At 42.2% G+C, this 17,899-nt stretch overlaps 3 protein-coding genes across 5 annotated transcripts in view; 1 reads left to right on the top strand and 2 right to left on the bottom strand.

Moving 5' to 3' along the window:
- Positions 1–2,023: 2,023 nt before the first annotated feature.
- On the bottom strand, positions 2,024–8,906 carry spata2 (spermatogenesis associated 2). Its single transcript, XM_088356987.1, has 3 exons — positions 8,755–8,906; positions 7,044–7,828; positions 2,024–6,655 (listed from the first exon to the last, which is right to left on the bottom strand). Exons 2-3 carry the CDS (start codon positions 7,392–7,394, stop codon positions 5,303–5,305), a joined length of 1,704 nt encoding a protein of 567 aa, XP_088213113.1. The 5' UTR covers positions 7,395–7,828; positions 8,755–8,906; the 3' UTR covers positions 2,024–5,302.
- Positions 8,907–9,708: 802 nt separating this feature from the next.
- Positions 9,709–14,346, top strand: rnf114 (ring finger protein 114). The gene is made up of 6 exons (XM_088357013.1): positions 9,709–9,903; positions 11,503–11,653; positions 11,938–12,044; positions 12,750–12,864; positions 12,948–13,055; positions 13,142–14,346. Exons 1-6 carry the CDS (start codon positions 9,767–9,769, stop codon positions 13,205–13,207), a joined length of 684 nt encoding a protein of 227 aa, XP_088213139.1. The 5' UTR covers positions 9,709–9,766; the 3' UTR covers positions 13,208–14,346.
- Positions 13,861–17,899, bottom strand: part of LOC148401755 (uncharacterized) — a 180,809-nt gene continuing 176,770 nt past the window's right edge. For all 3 annotated transcript variants that reach the window (XR_015853260.1, XM_088357032.1, XM_088357041.1), the window contains 2 exons: positions 15,157–15,348; positions 13,861–14,562 (listed from right to left, as the gene is read on the bottom strand). Coding sequence is in view for 2 of the 3 variants with exons in the window: in XM_088357032.1 (XP_088213158.1) it covers positions 14,481–14,562; positions 15,157–15,348 (274 nt within the window). In the remaining variant the exon portion in view is untranslated. The remainder of the gene's footprint in view (positions 14,563–15,156; positions 15,349–17,899) is intronic.

Genomic DNA, 17,899 nt, shown 5'->3' with positions numbered 1-17,899 from the left:
ACCCCCAAACTGGAGGAGTGGCTGAAACAGATCCCAGGAAAAACATCTGACATCTCAGTCCAGAAAAGTGCAGTACTAGGAACAGCAAAGATACTGTGTAGAACCCTCAAGCTCCCAGGCTTCTGGTAGAGGACCCGAGCTTGAAGGGAAAAAGAGACCACCCACGGGGGGTGAGGAAAAGGTTTTTTTTTAATATATATATATATATATATATATATATGGGATGATAAAGTGCGTCGCCAGAATAGTGATGAAATGACAGTTCTTATCTTTGTGATTACGTTCATTTCCCCCTATTCTCTGACATCAGATGTAAGTAATAAACAATGAAAATAATAATAATTAATGAAACATATTAGTTTAGCTACGACCTATTTTGTTCATTGTCCCTCGGGTACAACGTAATTAACCCCTCCAATGTAGCAGTGGCCATCTGTTACAATTGGGGAAAATAAGTCAACCAGTGGCAAGATAGTCTTCTACAGAAATGTTCCTGATAATATTCTCATCATGTTGGAGCAGTTGAAAAAAAAGTGCAGGGATAATGTGGCATGCGTGTACTGGCACAAAGTGTGCGTCACGCAAACCGCGCTAGAAGAATGCGCCTGACTGGAGCGCAGTGCATGTTTATATTATACTGCCTCCTAGCGGCCAAAGCACACACACCTGGAGCGACACAATGATTATAATCATACCGTAAAACCATGATGCAATTTCGAATTTAATATATTCTCCCATTATTACTGCATGTTTTTTCTAACGTAGACTATATTACAATACTTCAGGGTTCAGATTTTCAGATTAAAAACCATGTAACGGATTTTTTATTTTTTTTTTTCTGCGGTAATGGGTGCATGGAATAATTGCATTTCCATCCATCTCAACAATGAAAGATCACTTCAGGTATGAATTTCGAGTGCAGCCACAAAATTAATTAAACTTGTAAGTCAAGTCGCCTCTTCATATTCTTAATGTGAATTTCCAGCTCTAGTGTTTTTGTCCCTTTTACATTGGACACTTCAGTCTCCCCCCGGGCTGTTTGTCAGCACAGTTGTGCCTCGACTCTGAGAAGAGGACGATGCAGGGCATTCAGGCTGGCGCTCACGCAGCATTTCCATCATTGCACCAGTCATCGTGATGTCCATCTTTTTGATTCCCTCGCTGCAGATAAATACAGCTGCATCAAGTTGGGGGGGGGGGGGGGGGGGGGGGGGTTTCTATCCTCTGCAAGGCCAACCTTTGTTAATGTAAAATGTTTCTGCCCTGATAAGCAGTGTTTGGTTCATGATCCGTCCCCTCCCAACAATATATTTTTGTAAGAACCCTTCAGGTAAAATCCTGTATGAAAATAACGCTGATTTGGAAGAAGTAATTATTCTGTTGGCAGCTGACAAGAGGTAATCATTCTGTTGGCTGCTGACAAGTTCAGCTCATGGCCTAGTTTTATAGATAATATATATCTACAGTTCATAAGCAATAACTTCAAGCATCTAATTTGCTTAGACACAGTGAGCTTAAAGCAAGCATCTGCATGTTTTTCCTGAGTAGCTGCCAATTTTAAAAGGAACATATTATGGTAAAGAAACCTGCTGAGCAAATCTGCCTCACAGCCAATGGGGAATCTCAATTTGAAATTTTGCTTATTGACACTTTGACTAAGTCCCTCTAATTGTTCATGCATTTAGATTTCTATACACTATAGTTTGACCTTGTGTTGGAATGTTTTTATTATAATTAGTTGACCCTTATACAGTAAACCGTTTCATGTTCTGTTTTCTACAGTTCTGTTGAAATGTAATTATTTGTGAGCATGTTCAGCCACAGATAAAAATTCAAGGTGCCTCAGCCTGTTGGTATTTAGCGCCATCTGATGGTCTTACAAAAAAGGCACCGTTATCCCGAACAACTGCCCTCTCTATTATATTAAGAAAAAATTCAGGTGGCAAAATCTAAAATGAGTAAATTAAATAAAAACATTCATCTGTGAACGTTTCATTCAAGCTCAGAAAAACAGAGAAACGAGTAGCACTTTCCCCCCAGGGTTTTATTCCTTAAATTAACTTACAAAATATCATTTACATTTGTTTTAATCATTTACAGATATATTTTCACCAGTTAACCATTTGGGCTATTTTCCCTTTCCACTGCCAAGCATGGCCACATATGGATGTAGAAGGTCCATCACCTTCAGCAAGACATTGTGCAATGATCTCCAGTGTCAAAGTGGATGGAAGGGGGGGGGGGGGGGGGTGAGCGCTGTAATATCACACTTATCATCTAAGCCAACCACACAGAGAGGTAAAGGGAGTGTCGACCTCCAAACAACAGCCTTTAAATGGCCTAAGGAAATATTCCACGCCACAAAATAAAGATCTGGTTTGTCCAACATCGGAAACTCACATCCCATGATAAATGTAAAATACGGCTTTTCCATCATCAAACCCAGCAGCAACCCTGAAAACTGTTTAGCCCTTTAGTGACCTAAATGATCAGTTTTGCTGTTCAGAATGGGAGCGCTTGCGAAAATTGATTGGTTCTCAATGAAAATGTTTTTAAGGTCTGCAGACAAGTCTATACTTAAACAAAACAATATAATTTAGTGAATGGAGCAATGACAAAACATCCAGGGCAGACCGCAGGATTGGATCCTTTTATCGTTTGTTCTTCGTTTGGCAATATCATGTTTGCAATACTTCTAAAAGTCACCTCTGCTGCTGGTATGACTCACAATGACAAGAGATGGACACAAAATATTTACGCGTGTGTGTATATATATATCCATAAATATGTAAAGAATTTAAAAGTCTGTGTTAGATGGAAAAAAACACAGCCTTTTAAATTTTAAAATGATTGCACATCTCCCAAGGTCACTGGAGACAGTGATACACAAGGTTGACTCAGCTGATGATCACTGGAGTTTTGTTCTCAAATAAATTTCAAAAGACACCAGATGAGGCAGAACATCTCCTATAAGTTGTTTTTTATAGGAAAAGTGACAGAAGAGAAAAGTTTTTGAAAGGAAGAAGTAAAAAACAAAACAAAGTGTGTTCAATCAAACATGCCCTAACAGCAAACTCTGATCTTTGGGTAAACAAAGACTTCATAAATCACACCTGACTTATTACTTAGCAACATCAAGAGTGAGCGATCACCAAAGCCTTCTCGTAAACACCTTGCTGATGAATTCACACTTGTGGGCGTTCCTGTCCGTCGCATTACGCAACAGACAGTAATTAGTATACGCAAATGGCAGATATGAATGTTAAGGCAATGACAACATAATGACAAAAACAACATGGAAAACACTTCATTAAATGTGGAAAAACCTAAATGTACAACAATCCCTCACCACTTTGCGCTTCACTTTTCGCGAATGCGTTACTTTGCGGGTTTATAATTGATGGTCTTGGTGTGCGGTGTATAACATGCAGCAACAAACAAGCTGGTGCGTCTTACATTTGCAATGACAGGTAGAATGTGCGAAGATTCCTGCCTAAATGTTAATAGTGGCTAATTGTTGTTGTTTTTTTTCCTATGGACTATGTAACCAGCATAGAAAAAAAAAAACTAGATTTCACATTAGTATGGGCGTATGCCGCCGTCTCAGCAGCACAGACTCTGCATGACTAAAACCCCACATGGATTAAATGATGCCATCGTGGAGTTTCCTTCACCATGATCTGTAAACAAACCCCAAATGTCCCACAATTGACATCTTTTTCCAGTGTAGTGTTAAGTGACAGTTAATATGTAGTGTTAGCCGGTAGCACATCAATACAGATTTCCAGGAAAACTGAATTACGGTTCACATCACATTTTTTAAAACTAAAAGTTCCTACATGTGACGGTCTCCTCTGCAGATTTGCATTTGATAAAACAGTTTGTGTTCTCCAAGTTACCTCAGTTTAAAAAAAAAAAAAAAAAAAAAAGCATGCACTGGACCATTTAAGTCGCACCTAACTAAATGTGGCGCCAGTGGTGGCCTGTTCTCAAGCGCACAATGTTCTGAGCTATAATGGATATGACCATCCACCAAAAACCATGAGCCTTCAACTTTCAACCACATGTGACATCCATCAGAAGCAACACAAAGCCTCTGCAGCATTAGACTGCAATACATTTACAGGCGCTTCTTCGCATGCATTTTACTTCAACTGTGATACAAGAAGAACGTTGGATCGGAATGAAAAATGCTGCTGTTTTCAATTATCTCCGATTGGACAAGTTTACTTGGGATATGTGGGGGAAGTACAACAAATACTACATCATCATTTCAGGAGGTTAAAACTCTGTAAAGTCACACTGGCTGGAGTGCTTTGAGGTAGACAGAAAGCATGACAGAAAACTTTCACATTATATACTCTTTAAAACAACAAGGTTCATACGCTTGAAAAGAATCTGCATGCAATTGATTTGTGGCCCAGACACTTGCTGTGACTCCACCTGAGACTTGACAAGGAACCTCTGATTTAGTGAGGGGGGGCTGCATTATCCTGGACCACAGAGGTTCGGAGATTGGAAACGCGGCTTGAATTCACTACAAATGGGTCAACACATCACACTATGTCAACTTCCCAAGTCAACAGCAGCATCAAAACATCAGCCAGCTGGAAACCATGGAGGGATGTGGCAGGGGTCATTTACAAGGCATGACTTTATAAATGGAATATGGCATCTGATCATTGTCTCAATGAGTCCTTTTGAGATACAGTACTTCCCACCTTGCCTCAGTGGCAGATTTTTTTTTAAATCTATTTCAAAGTCTCACATTGTTCTACAGAATTGAGATTTAAAAATATATACTTTTATGTTGCTAATTTCCAGTGTCTTTTGTCACTACTTTTCAAGTTTTAAAAAAAGTCTTTTTTCATGCTGCAAGATCAGGAGGTATTTTCAGCACACACACACACACGCACAATATATTCTCTATATATTTACTATATAATATATATATATATATTTTTTTTTTAGCTAACAAGTAAATATTGTGGACTTCATTTTAAATGAGAAGTAATTCAACTTTTTAACTCCAGATTTTCCTTTTAGGGGACAAAGGTGGAGGAACCGGCTAAGCACTACATTATCACATGACGAGTCAAGAGCAAGTAGCAAGGCAAAATGGAGTAGATTAGATTTAAGGTGGAAACTTAAAGCGGACAATGTGGCCCTACCAACAGTGAGGGAACTTTTACTATTCAGAGTTCAAAAATGGGCAATGGCGCTTAAGCCACAGTGCGCGGCGGTGCTGCCATTTAAAAGGTGGGGACAAAAGAGGAGAGGCAAAAGTCTCGGTTGACCTGGATCACCGGTACACCGTGTGCGATATGGTGACGGATTTGAAGTTGAGCTGATGGTTGGGCACAAACATGTGCTGGGGATTTTTCCGCGTGCACATGTCCTTGCCATACAAGCTCATGCAGGTGTCACATGACACCTTGGAGCAGTTGACGCAGGTGTGGGATGCGCCGGGCTTGTTGCAAAAGCCACATCGCGATCCTCCCATGCTTATGCGCTCGCCGCTGCCTCCTTTCGGTGTCGTCAAGGCAACGGACTTGCTTGGGAACAGCTTGGTGGACAACAAAGGTTTGTCCACCATGTGGGGGTGAGGGTGGGAGTGAGTGTGTGAGTGGGTCAGTGCAAGAGGGTGGGGGTGGAGATGCGAGTGGGAGTGCGTGTTTGAGTAGACCGAGAGCTTCTCCTTGACGGGAATGTAGCCGTCAATTGGCCGCGTGGCTTTGGGGTGGTACTCCTGCAGGCTACAGCATGGCGAGGGTTCGACATCATGACACGCAGCGCACAGGATCATGTCGCACCTCTGGCAGGAGGCCATCGTGGAGCAGCCCAGACCACAGCCCTGACACTTCACACTGCCGTGGGACTTGAGCAGCCAGCCATCTCGCGCGTCTCTCGGCTCTCTGGAAGGAGGCCGCGAGGGCGTTTGCCTCCCGCCGGTGCCACCGCCTCTCTCTGTGTACAAGTCAATTTCATCCAGCGACGAAAGGTGGTAGGATGTGTACGGATCGGCCTGCGAAGGTGACTGGTTGGGGAAGAAATCGGCAATGGGGCTATAGGAAGGAGGCGCCGCCACGGAAAACAGAGATACAGAGGTGTTGGGCCTGATGATTTCATCCTTCATATCCTCCTCGGTGTCCACAAATAGAGGCTCCTTCCTCAGACTCAATGAGGCTTTCAGGATCGGTTTGCTGACCGCTGCGTGCCAGTGACCCGCCCCATCTGTCACGTCGACCGACTTGGACGGCCGGCTACCTCGCCTCAGGTGGTGAGCGTGAGGCCTCTCGATATCGAGAGGCTGCACGGACAGGCGGGCCATATCCGCCCCAAGGCTATCACGTCTGCGGAGGGCCTCGGCGCAGCCGGCTGCGTCGTCCCTGCAGCCCTTGCGGAGTTCCAGGGCTTCCAACTCCGAAGCGGAACCGCGGGCCAGAGCCACGACCTCTCCCAGAAGACGACACTCCGCCTGGGCCAGGAAGAGCTCGAAAGCCAACTGGCGGAGATGAGCCGAGCCTCCCGGATGCTCCTGGAAGTAAAACTGTGAGTCGTGGTCACAGATGTAGCCGATTGTGCGCATCAGAGATCGAAGCTCTGCATCGGAGATGGCGGACTTCAGATGGTACACATACGGGCCAGTGAAAGTCTGAAAAAGATTGGACCAAAAAAAGTGGACATTCCATGAAATACAATAGCCCGGGAAGACGAATAAATTTGCAATCAATTATCTCATCTATTATTTTATTAATTGATTGAATAACATTTTCTTTCGCGTTCAAATATATTGCACAACAATACTGCTTATTAACTAATTATTTTTATTCATTGGGTAATGTTTAATGATGAACTAAAGAGAATATAAACCATTGAGGCTGAAATAAGAGAATTTGGACAATTACGTTAAAACAATGATCTAAACCATTCATCTATCCAAATAGTTCAGTTAATTTGCTGCTGAAGTAGCTGTTGATTAACCAGTGAATCCAGAAATAAGTTAGCAATTTAAAAATACATGACATAATAATGGACTTTACCTTAATGCATCTGAACTCTTTCTTCCAGGGGAAGAGTAAGAGGTTGGTGCATATGGTTTCCAAAGTGTGGAAAGCTCTCTCCAGGCTCCTAAGGTTGCCTCCTCTTTGGCAGCGAAGTGAACCCTCAACCACTTCATAAAAACGCACCATGCGGAAACGCTGTGCTGGATCTGGCTGGTAGGCCCCGAGGAGCGCCGTGGCTGTGGAAAGTAGGGCCTCGCTGTCCTTGTGCCTCCCGTTGTCCCCTTCATGCGAGTTTGCCATCCCATATTTTTCCCCTCCATCTTGAAGGCGCCTCTCCAGTGCCCCCACATATCGCCGGAACAGGTCTTCTTTTAACTTTGCATCCATTATATGCAGCAGACTAACAGTCAGCTGGTTTGCTTTTTGGAGAGTGCATCACTCCCTTTGCATAATCTGCACAAGGATGTCACACTGAAGCATCATTTTGGCGCAGCAGCACGCACTCAGTGATGATAACGTGGTGGGGGGAGTAGCGGAGAAACAAGACTCAGCAGCACATCATCTATACAAGAGATGGCGCTTTCAATTGTAGTAGCTCAGCTGCAGGCTGCACCGATGTCTTATTACGAACATCTCCAATCATGGCTCCAAGCCTGACCTGACACACAAACCAATGTTGTTTTAGATGAAGTCAGAACTTTTGCTTCACTGCCTGTTAAAGAAACGTTGATGTCCATCTGTTGGACGCCACATGTGTGGTGATTCCAAGTCTCATCAAGACAAAAGTCCCAATGGTGTGATTGTCCCGAGCAAGCAGCAAGCTGTAATGATACAGGGGAACATTTCAATGACACACACATACTAAAGTTACCATTGTCTTGACCACCTTTTGCACTAATTTACTGCCGATTGCACTAATTTGCACTCTTGTGTTAAGTGCTATTCAAATCGAAAGGGAAACAAATACATATCAAGATATTCATGTACACTCAAAAGTGAGCCCCATACATACATCATTGCTTTCATGAAGATGTCTAAGTGGGATGGCAACAAAAAAGAACTGCGTGGGCCATAAACTGAATGTTTTAACATGATTCTAACCGATATACTTACTATGAACGCTACGTGGTCAATTGCAGCGTGTTACATACAGGAAGAAATGGCACATTTGGCCTTCGCTCGTCTTGCGCTAATGGTGATCAATGTTATTTGTAACGATTGTGAATAATAATGCTCGACAGCATCAAGCAGCCCTAGTCTGTCTTTGCAAGAAAATTACAATTTGCTTTTAAACAATACGATCGTCCAAAGATTGGGAATTGCAGTCCACACACACACACGCACACACCAAACCCATCAAACATGAACTGAGGTGAACGAGCGAGAGATTGCGAGGTAGCGTATACGCTTTAGCATTTCGTACAATTGCTCCACCCATTAAATCACTATGATAAATTTACTTTGAATTCCGTACACGCCACCATATTTTTTTTCTCAAACCCGAAATGACCACGTACAGTGTGGCAAGAGCTCCCCCCACCAATGAACAAAATCAGTGAACGCCCATTTCACTGTAGCTGGTTAGCATTAGCCAGGGTATTCGTCACATCCAAATAAAAACCTTTTCTGTTTCATGTCACAACTGAGCATCAATAAATGTCAGAACCTGTATGATCACACTCAATTCGGGCTCAGTTGACGCTTGCAACATTTCATAACGATAGAGACCACCAGCAGCCCATCTTACCTTTGACAAGTGCTAGCCGTAGCTAGCGAAGCCTGCTCAGCTGTTGGAAAGTCCCATCAGCTCAGTGCGGAAGCGTACCACTGAACTACGTCATAAATCACGTGTTATTTCGAGAGCAGAACAGCGAGGAGGGAAGAGACGTTCCTCAACGGGGTGGGGAGAAAATACTACTTATTACACGTTATTCGTATTATAATTTAATCTTCCTTTTTTGTTTTTCAAACTACTAAATGCTCAGTGGGACATGGAAACTGAACATAACAGAATTGAACCTTGCACCTCTGAACTGAGGCAGGCGTGCTAACCAGCGGGTCATCATGCCACTATCTATCATTTGTTTTTCAAAGAACATAAAATGTGATGAGTCATTTTATTCACATCTCCAGATTTATTTATACGTATATGTCACACTGTCACTGAGCGAAATCGATTCCATGTCACAAGTCAGGCAAGTGAGCGGCCTACACCATCGGATGTACTACTACTATACTATTCTGTTTATAGAAGAATCATTTGATAAGGGACTGCTGTAATAGATACACAAAGTGAAATATGGAAAATACATGGATTAATACAAATGTATTAAATATATTCTGAATCAACATTTTTTTGCTTTTCAATGTTGAATAGAATATAAAAGAATAGGGCTGGCAAACAATACAGTATGAGCACTATAAAATGGGATAAAAGGAACAATGGATCACATAAAATTCTAACAATACCTTGAATAGATTAATGTACAGATTTATACATCAATTACCTGTATTAAAAGGAACAACAGATAAAAATCATGACAATGTCTTGAATAGATTATTAATGTGTTAAACATCAACGTATGAGTGTATATTTATGTATGCAATGTGTAGGCTTTTATTTTTATTATGACGTAGCGTAAAGCTAAGCTTGAGCGTTATCGTGAGATGACGATGGCAGTAGGCTCCGCCCCCGTACAGGAGCGCATATGACGGGATCACGTGGTTGGTAGCAACCGAACACAGTGAAGAGAAAAGAGATGGCGATGCTCGGCGGCTTCAGCGCGACACAGCACAAGAAAAACGTCTCTGACGCCAACAGCGACGTGTCCGAGTTTATCTGTCCAGTTTGTCTCGAGATATTCGACAGTCCCGTCACAACACAATGCGGCCACACGTAAGTACTTCTTTTTGTCTCCATCTGACAGCGATTCGCTTTGACATAGTCTACCATTAGCAAAGCGTGGTTTTAGGGGGAACGATTTGAAAAGAAAATGGTTGTTTAATCGTCTTATCTGCTCGTCCTGTCCACACTTTGGTTGGCCCCTTCTGTTTCTTTTTGAAGGCCCTTGAGGCACAATGCTGACGTGCGTGACTGTTGAAACGGTTTGCGTTCGTCCTCGATTTTTTTTTTTTTTTTTTTAAACCCACGCCTATGTATGCTACGGAGTAAACAATGAGGGAAATAACTTATTTCACCATGTCTTTCTAACCTTTCTTGAGACTAGAGTTAGATCACCTTAACTTATGTCCATTTTTTTGGTGTTACGCCGTCTTGGCTATTTAGCAAAATTGCTGCTGGTTTGCTCAGTATCCGTTTTGTTTACATCAAAACAGACTAAGCATGGGAGTTGTAGTCCTTTTCCTACTGTGTCAAGACTACAAGTATGTGGCTCTTAACAGTCTGTGCGCAAAAATGAAACTAGCCTTAACATACAAGTTCTAAGTGTTGGGTCACTATAAAGTGTCTTCATTAGAATCACTCTGTACGGAAAAGGATTAGGGCCAGTGAAGAAAAAAAGGGGAGGGGTGACTTTAAAGTGACTTGAAAGTCAGAATTCTGAGAAAAAAAAAAAAAGAAGTCTCACTCCAAAGTAAGAATTCTGACCTTAAAATTAGAATTCCCACATTAAAGTCAGAATTCTGAGAATAAAGTCAGAATTCTACGATGCGGCCCGTGACAAAAAAATGAGTTTGACACCCCTGGTCTAAATAGTCAGAGGATGAACGTGTTTCTTACTTCTGCTACATTGTATTCGTTTTAAGCTTGTTGTTTTGGCTTGCCCCTGTACACCAACTCGTAAGTGGTTAGCACCACCGTGCCGCCGATTGGTTAGCACGTCCGCATCATAGTGCAGAGGTTGTCGGTTCGATTACGGCTCCGGCCTTCCTTTGTGGAGTTTGCATGTTGGCATGTTCTCACGTGGGTCCCTCCAGTTACTCCGGAATGGTGGTGATGCATTATATTTATACTTTTAACCTTATTGGCCACACCTCCCAGCTAACCTTTGTCACAACGTACAGTAATTAATTTCCAGTTCTGGTTGCATCACATGGATATTATCGCTATTCAGTTTCATGCCGTTTCAGTTAGACCTCTGTGAAAAATGTACTCGATTAATGCAAGCTTTTATTTCTGGTGTTTCACATTTTCATGTCTATTTTTGCTTAGCAATTAGCATGGCTTCTCTGTCTTCTGTGTAGTTTACATCTTGTCATCCTTTCATGAGAATGATACTTGTCAGAAGTGCAACGTATTTACTGTCATGAATCGATGATTACTGACTTTGGAGCGACTCCTTAATTGATTCAGCTGCATTAGCTAGTCAGCCGAAGCTCATTGCAGGCTAGCTGGTACGGTGCAATTAACATCCGATATTACCCAAACAGTGGAAAGAGAGGAGGACAGGCGACTGTTGATGATGGAGACATCAATGTTTTCTTTAAGATTGATGTGCCAATGTCTGTTATTAATCGGTCTTTCTTTTCTCCTCAGATTCTGCCAGAGCTGTTTGCAGAAATGTTTGCGTCCACAGAAACCCGCGTGTGCCGTGTGCCGGGCCGCGCTCGGCCATTGCACTAAAGCCGTGGAGCTCGAGGCCCTTATCCAGTCATCTGTGGCAGCGTGCAAGGGGTGTGGAGCTCAGGTATGTTTTGGTTGAATTGTGAATTTAAACTTTCAATCTGGCCTAACTAGTTTGCGGTGTACAGTGGAACCTCTGTTTTGGCACCCCCCAGAACAACAAAAGTAAAACCAGCACACACCTGACATTTTACCAGCTGGTCACCAATGACATCCATTTAATTTCTGAAATTTGACTTTGTGGCAGTTGTTCCAAATATTGTTAATCTGGAGTATAACGCAAGTGTAGACGTGGATGCGTTTCTTATTCTGAAGGTGTGCCTATCAATGTGTTGTCTTTCTCTTTAGGTTGCCCTTTCTCAGATGAGACTCCACACAGGTGCTTGCCCAAAATACCAGGAGTACATTGAGGAAGGAGTTAGAACCACTGCCCAGAGCCAGCCTGCTATCATCAGGTCAAGAAATAACACAAAGCTGTCCAAAATACCTCTTTCCGTGTCTTCTACAAGGCGTAATAAATTGATTTAATGGCGTTTCAGCACCGGTGGGATTAATTATATCTTGCCATAAACAAATTCGAAGCCTTCAAGGCAAGTTAGAGATTCACTGCCACCGGCAGGCAAATGCTGAAAGTTTGTTACAAACAAAGCCACCATTATGCAAGGACTTTTGCAGAGAAACCAACCTGTTTGAAGAGGAAGTACAAAACAACACAAATAAGAGGCCACTGATGCATTCTACCACTGGTAGCTAAAGATAAAATTCGCCTTAGTGGAATAGACAAAATTGTGCTGCTCCTTCTGTTGTGCGCCTCGTGGCCACCTGGGGGCAGCATAGACATACGGCTATACTCTCATGGATGGTCTGAGCTCATCCAGTAAGATCCGATAATTTTAGTTGTTTTTGAAATAGAATATCTCATATATGCCTGTGAGTTATTGTTCAGATAGGTGTTGCCTTAAGGGTTGCTTGCGTTCACTGCCAACATAACTAGTTTGTATCATAATTTGTTCGCAAGCCATAGCGGCGTGGGAAAAAAAATGGCCAAACCTGTAAGTTGGCTTATTTCAATTTGATCAAAACCACACACAATAGCATTTAGATCCAAGTCAAACAAGGAAAAGGCAGCATGACCTAATTACTTGCTTGTATCTCTACAGCCCAGTGCCAAATCGTTACACTTTTACCTGCCCTTACTGCAACTGCCAGAACCTCGATCAAGACGGCCTGGTTGAGCACTGCACTTCGCAGCATGCCCGCGATGCACGACAAGTGGTGAGAAGTCCTTTTCACGATACCGCATCGCCTGCAGCTTCTGCAGGGCCGAAACTTGATTTATCATTCATGTCCCGGTCTAGGTATGCCCCATCTGCGCCTCCATGCCGTGGGGGGATCCAAACTACCGGAGTACCGATTTCTTCCAACACCTGAAGATCAGACACACTTTTTCTTATGATACCTTTGTTGTAAGCTGCTGCTTTTGCCGTGCCGGTCATCATGTCAACTCCAATCAAAACAACATGCTTAACAAACCATACCTTGTTTTGTGCAGGATTACTCTACAGATGAGCACACAATGATCCAGGAGGCTTTACAGCGCTCCCTTCTGGACAACTGAAGTGTGTAGAAGAAAAATCTGGAAGAGGAAATCGGCACAAGGGAGGATGGGCATGCGATGTCTTAAGAAGGCAGAGTAGCACGCTATGGTGGGGTCATGAAAAAGGTGGATGGTTATGAGATTGTATCCATGAATATAAAGGTTAATATGACCGAAATAAACCGTGCGACACACTTGAAGAGCATATTGTCTGGTTTAGGTTTGTTGTTGGTGTCATCTCATATCCTCCTACCCAGTGCAACCTATTGAATATTTACTAACCAACAGAGCAATTCACTAGTTCATGGCCTCGTGTCATCAAACCTCTGATTTGCAAACCATGTTCCTTGTCAATGCAAGGTTAGGGTACTACCAGTAGTAAACCTGGCTTCACTGAAGAGTTAACATAATTTATGGCAATTACACACAGAGTGGTTCAAAGGGTAGGGTGAGGAGGTTTTTTTTTTTTTTTAACATTTTGTGTATTTGGATTGAAATGAGAGGGTCCAACTCAGATGTTTTCTTCTATCACAGATGTTTTCTCCCTTTTCTTTGAACATGTTGGTAGATCTTTTTCCTCCGTTGTAGAACTATAGGGCTAACAATTCACTCAACCAACTTAATGCAAGTGTGCCGTACTGGCATCCAACTTAATTTATTTTCCATGAGGCAAATCTTTGTGCATGTATTTTAGCCACTTGAGGGCAGTAGCGTCTTACAGGCCAGTGGACAGTTGAAACTACTACTACCGTACTTATCTGTGCTCTACTGCTGCTCTTCAAATGATTTCCCTTGAAGTAGTCCGACTACAACATATATACACGTGCAGTTATTGGACTAGCAGAATAACATCGCTTCATGTGTGAAAATCGGCTCGCACTCTATTATTGCTGATTGTTCTGAAAAATTGAAAATAAAAGGCCAGTTTTGAGCTTCCCTTATAAGTGACTGCAGATTGTTACATGATTATTTCAGTTTAATGTCATCTGATGTCAATAATACCTGTCCAACTTTTAATGTGTTTTTTCTTCTCTTTGCTATACACCTGTTTTCCAGTTACTTGTATTCTAAACATATCAAGCGATTGTAGTCACTGCACACTGCACAATAAACCCAGATGTAGCTGTAGAGCTTTGTGGATTAAATGACTTGAATAGTCAGCAGTCTCCATTCAAATTTTGTTATATATGTTAAATGTCTGACCCTTCTATAGGTATGACTACTTGCACAATCTACACAAACACACACACACACACACACAAAAAGGCTCGGGGGCCACATAAAAATACCTGATTCAGATGATCAGTTTATCCTCACGTTCTGCCCCCTCTAGTATTAGGTTGCCCATCACTGAGTCCATCAATAGGGCTGTGAATCTGAAAGAAAATGCACAAAATAAAGTTTTCACATTTTTTCCCTTTTAACCACCAAGATATTGAACATTTTCCAATGGCTAAGTCACGTGCCTGATTTCATTCCAACAGAGCACACCTTCCATTTACTGAAGGCCGCAAGATCCACAAGCAAACAGTGAATTGTGCATTTTCTGGGTGGACACTCAAGTTGCTGAAGATTTCCATTTCATAAACTAATAAATATGATGCTATTTACATTCATGTCACTTAGTATTAGCCCAAGTCCCCAGAAATGGCTGCAAATCTTGATACATCTGTAAACTTTGCACTTGTACCTTGATTGTTTTTCTTCTAATCTATTGTGGCACGGTAATGAGTCAAAAATCATAAAAATTCAGCCTTTGGGACCTAACTGCCTCAGACAAGCGAGTAGAACTCGGGGCAGTGCTGTCATACCAACAAATATGTTGCATTGTATTTATTGCACGCAGTTGTGCTAAACATATGATGCAACTTGAGCCCTTTGGTGTGTGTTGTCTATGGGGAAAGGAAACCCTCTCATCTCCGTTCTATTCCATGCAATTATCTTAGCTAAATGATATTACACTTTCCCACCTAGCTCTGCAGAGAATCTCACACGCCCAACTTCTTGATGTAGCCCCCCTTTCTAGTTTTGCTCTCGGCAGATAGAGAGGAGACGTTTGCTGTGAGAGAACTAACGAGATACTCCAGCGCTCCTGGGCAGGAAGGAAGTTGAGCCGAAAAACATGGCAGCGAGAAGTCTTTCTTGTCTGTTTGGTGGCGGAGCTAAAAATGGAGAAGGGAGACAAGGTAGGGAATAGGCAGGAAAAAAGGGAGAGAAGTGAACACATTGAATAAAAATTTCATAAAGTTCAGTGTGCGGTGTCTTTGATGCAAGCCTTTGCTACTGTGCGGAGTCTGCAGGCTCTGTGGAGGCAGCAATTAATGCTACATGTAGCCGGAGGCCTGCTGCGAGAGGTGTGCCCCCTCCCCCCCTCAATCGTGTCGCATCGTCACTCTACATCCAGACACCCTGCCTGAACCGACCTTTTGTTGTCTTAATGTTGACACTCCTCAGCCATTCCCACACACCTTGGACTTGCAACCAGAACAACACTGTGTTGATGTAACACATTGGCGCCTTGAGATATGAGTGACCTGACTTTTTCAAGAAATCAACCGTCATTAGGGCACTTTTTTGCTTTGACTTGCGAGCGGAAACGTCAGACATGAGGACTGCGTGGCGGCAGAGATCTGATCAAAGTGAAGGGCTACCAATTTGCTATACAATCTTGGAAAAACAAATGTGCTCACACTACCTTGAATTATGACTATTGATAGTGAAGTCTGCTTTTGGCCCAAACTCAGCTCGGATTGTTATAGATAACTGAGGGCTGAATGGCATTTTAAAGTGGGAAAATAATGAGATCAATGGAAAAAACTATGCTTGATAAGGTAAATGCTTATTGGGCCGGATTACTGATCATCGTGAGCCGTATGTGGCCCACAGGCCCTAATGTGAGAACCTCTGTTCTATATGCAGAAATTGTGACGAGAATCCCCTCAAATGCCAGAAACTTCTCCGCATGTTTCTTTTCTTGTAATTTTGCTGAGCAGGTATCTGCCACGAGGATACAGGCCTTGTGAGAGGAGCGCTGGGAGTTTGTTAACCGCAAAATTCCTCAAAGTCAGGAGAAACAGGAAGAGCGGGAATCTCGCTACCCGGGCGTTGCAGCGAGGCAAGTTGGTCCTCTCAAATGTTTGAACAGAAAGTGCCAGTGGCTTCCCCGACTTCAATACAGGATCTGAACCAACTCATCTTCCGCTTTTAAACTCTTAACAGCCTCACCGCCCTCCACACACATGTACACACCCACGTACAGTAAATTGCTAACTCACAATTAAGTAACCAGTCCTAACTTGGATTGAAAGTCCTTGAGCCAAATTGCCTCTGTAACAGATAAAGTGCAACTTGTGTGGGTATTTGCATCACGTTTCTTTCAAATGTGACTCCTGTCAGTAACATGCAAGAGGTCAAATATCGTTGAATTGAATTCTGTGAGGGAAATAAAAAGTTTAAAGTACCTGAAAAGTTTTTTTTAAAAAACCTTGCTACTGCAAAAATGTTCTCCTAGAAGTGAAAATGAACATCAATGATTCATACAGCTGTCAAGAGGATTGCTAATCATTATATCCCTAGTTATTTATTTATTTGAGACCTGCACTGCCGCTGTACTAATATTTGAAAGTTGAGTCCTCTAGGGTGTAAATAAAAGTGGTGGTGTGGGGAGGGGGCAACGTCCCATGTGGAAAAGCGGGCCAAGTGAGGCGAATGAGTCCAAGTTTTAGTCCCCCTCCCTCTCTGTACCCCAGCAGGCCCGGCAAGATGTGCATATATGCGGGTGGAAGTGAGCGAGCCCTGCAGCTATTATTCTCCCATTAATTTTTCCATTTGAAATCAAACCTCAACGGGCCTTCATGGGGGAGTCAGAGGAGGGGGAGGAGAGGACGAGAGTGCTGATAACCTAATCAGAGGGGGTTGAACAAATGTTGGTTGTAGCGGCCTGGATGTCCAACAGGGGAGGCCATTTCTCTTTCTAATGAAAACCTCTCGAGTTGCTAGAAAGTATTGCCTCTCCCTCCAAAGTGGTTTGGTAAATAACCGGAAACCAAGAAAACATTCCCAGGCAAGTATAGATGAGGAATTTGGGAAATATATGTTTGGACATGTGTCAGTGGAATTACGTGGATACAAATGGAGCAATTGAAGGTTTCTTTGGTCATCAAAGGTCATGGAGGGAAACTAATCGACACACTAAGACTGTAAGTCTAAAAGTGTGGTATGAGTACACACACTTTCCAGTGTTATGTGAAAGAATAGTTGAATTAAATACGAATAAAATGTGCGATATTACAAATCAACATATTACAACTCCAGCTTTTTAAAACATAAAATTTAGAAGAATTTTTTAAAAACTTTTTATGTATAGTATATATTTTTTGCTTTTCAAATTTAATTTTTTATGTACAGTTCCGTTGTATTTAACTTTTAAGTGCAGCAAAATAAATTTGCACTATCTTTAAGAACAGTAAAAAAAATTAAAATGAAATTTGACATCACTTTAATTTGCAACCAATGTAACTGAATCAATATTTAAGTCCTCGTTACCTCTGCCTCATTTTCATGAACACGTAAGCATAATGTTACTTGTTGATGGTACTTGGAGAGTTACGTTTTTTTTCTTTTTTTAATTTTGTAACCACCAGTGTACTCTAATACTATGATAAAAATTGTCATTATTTGGGAATTGTGTTAAAATGCTTTTCTTTCATTATT

This window comes from Syngnathus floridae, chromosome 2 (genome assembly GCF_059516105.1).
Source record: "Syngnathus floridae isolate MCC-2025c chromosome 2, RoL_Sflo_1.0, whole genome shotgun sequence".
Taxonomy (NCBI): Eukaryota; Metazoa; Chordata; class Actinopteri; order Syngnathiformes; family Syngnathidae; genus Syngnathus; species Syngnathus floridae.
The sequence above is the reverse complement of the archived record's forward strand: the minus strand, read 5'-3'. Positions and strand labels throughout refer to the sequence as shown.

Coding starts and splice junctions, on each gene's coding strand:
- rnf114 (XM_088357013.1), top strand. CDS start 9,767: ATGGCGATGCTCGGCGGCTTCAGCGCGACACAGCACAAGAAAAACGTC. Junction 12,045..12,749: donor AGCCAGCCTGCTATCATCAG/GTCAAGAAATAA, acceptor GTATCTCTACAG/CCCAGTGCCAAATCGTTACA. Junction 13,056..13,141: donor TTTCTTATGATACCTTTGTT/GTAAGCTGCTGC, acceptor TGTTTTGTGCAG/GATTACTCTACAGATGAGCA.
- spata2 (XM_088356987.1), bottom strand. CDS start 7,394: ATGGATGCAAAGTTAAAAGAAGACCTGTTCCGGCGATATGTGGGGGCA. Junction 6,656..7,043: donor AAGAGTTCAGATGCATTAAG/GTAAAGTCCATT, acceptor AATCTTTTTCAG/ACTTTCACTGGCCCGTATGT.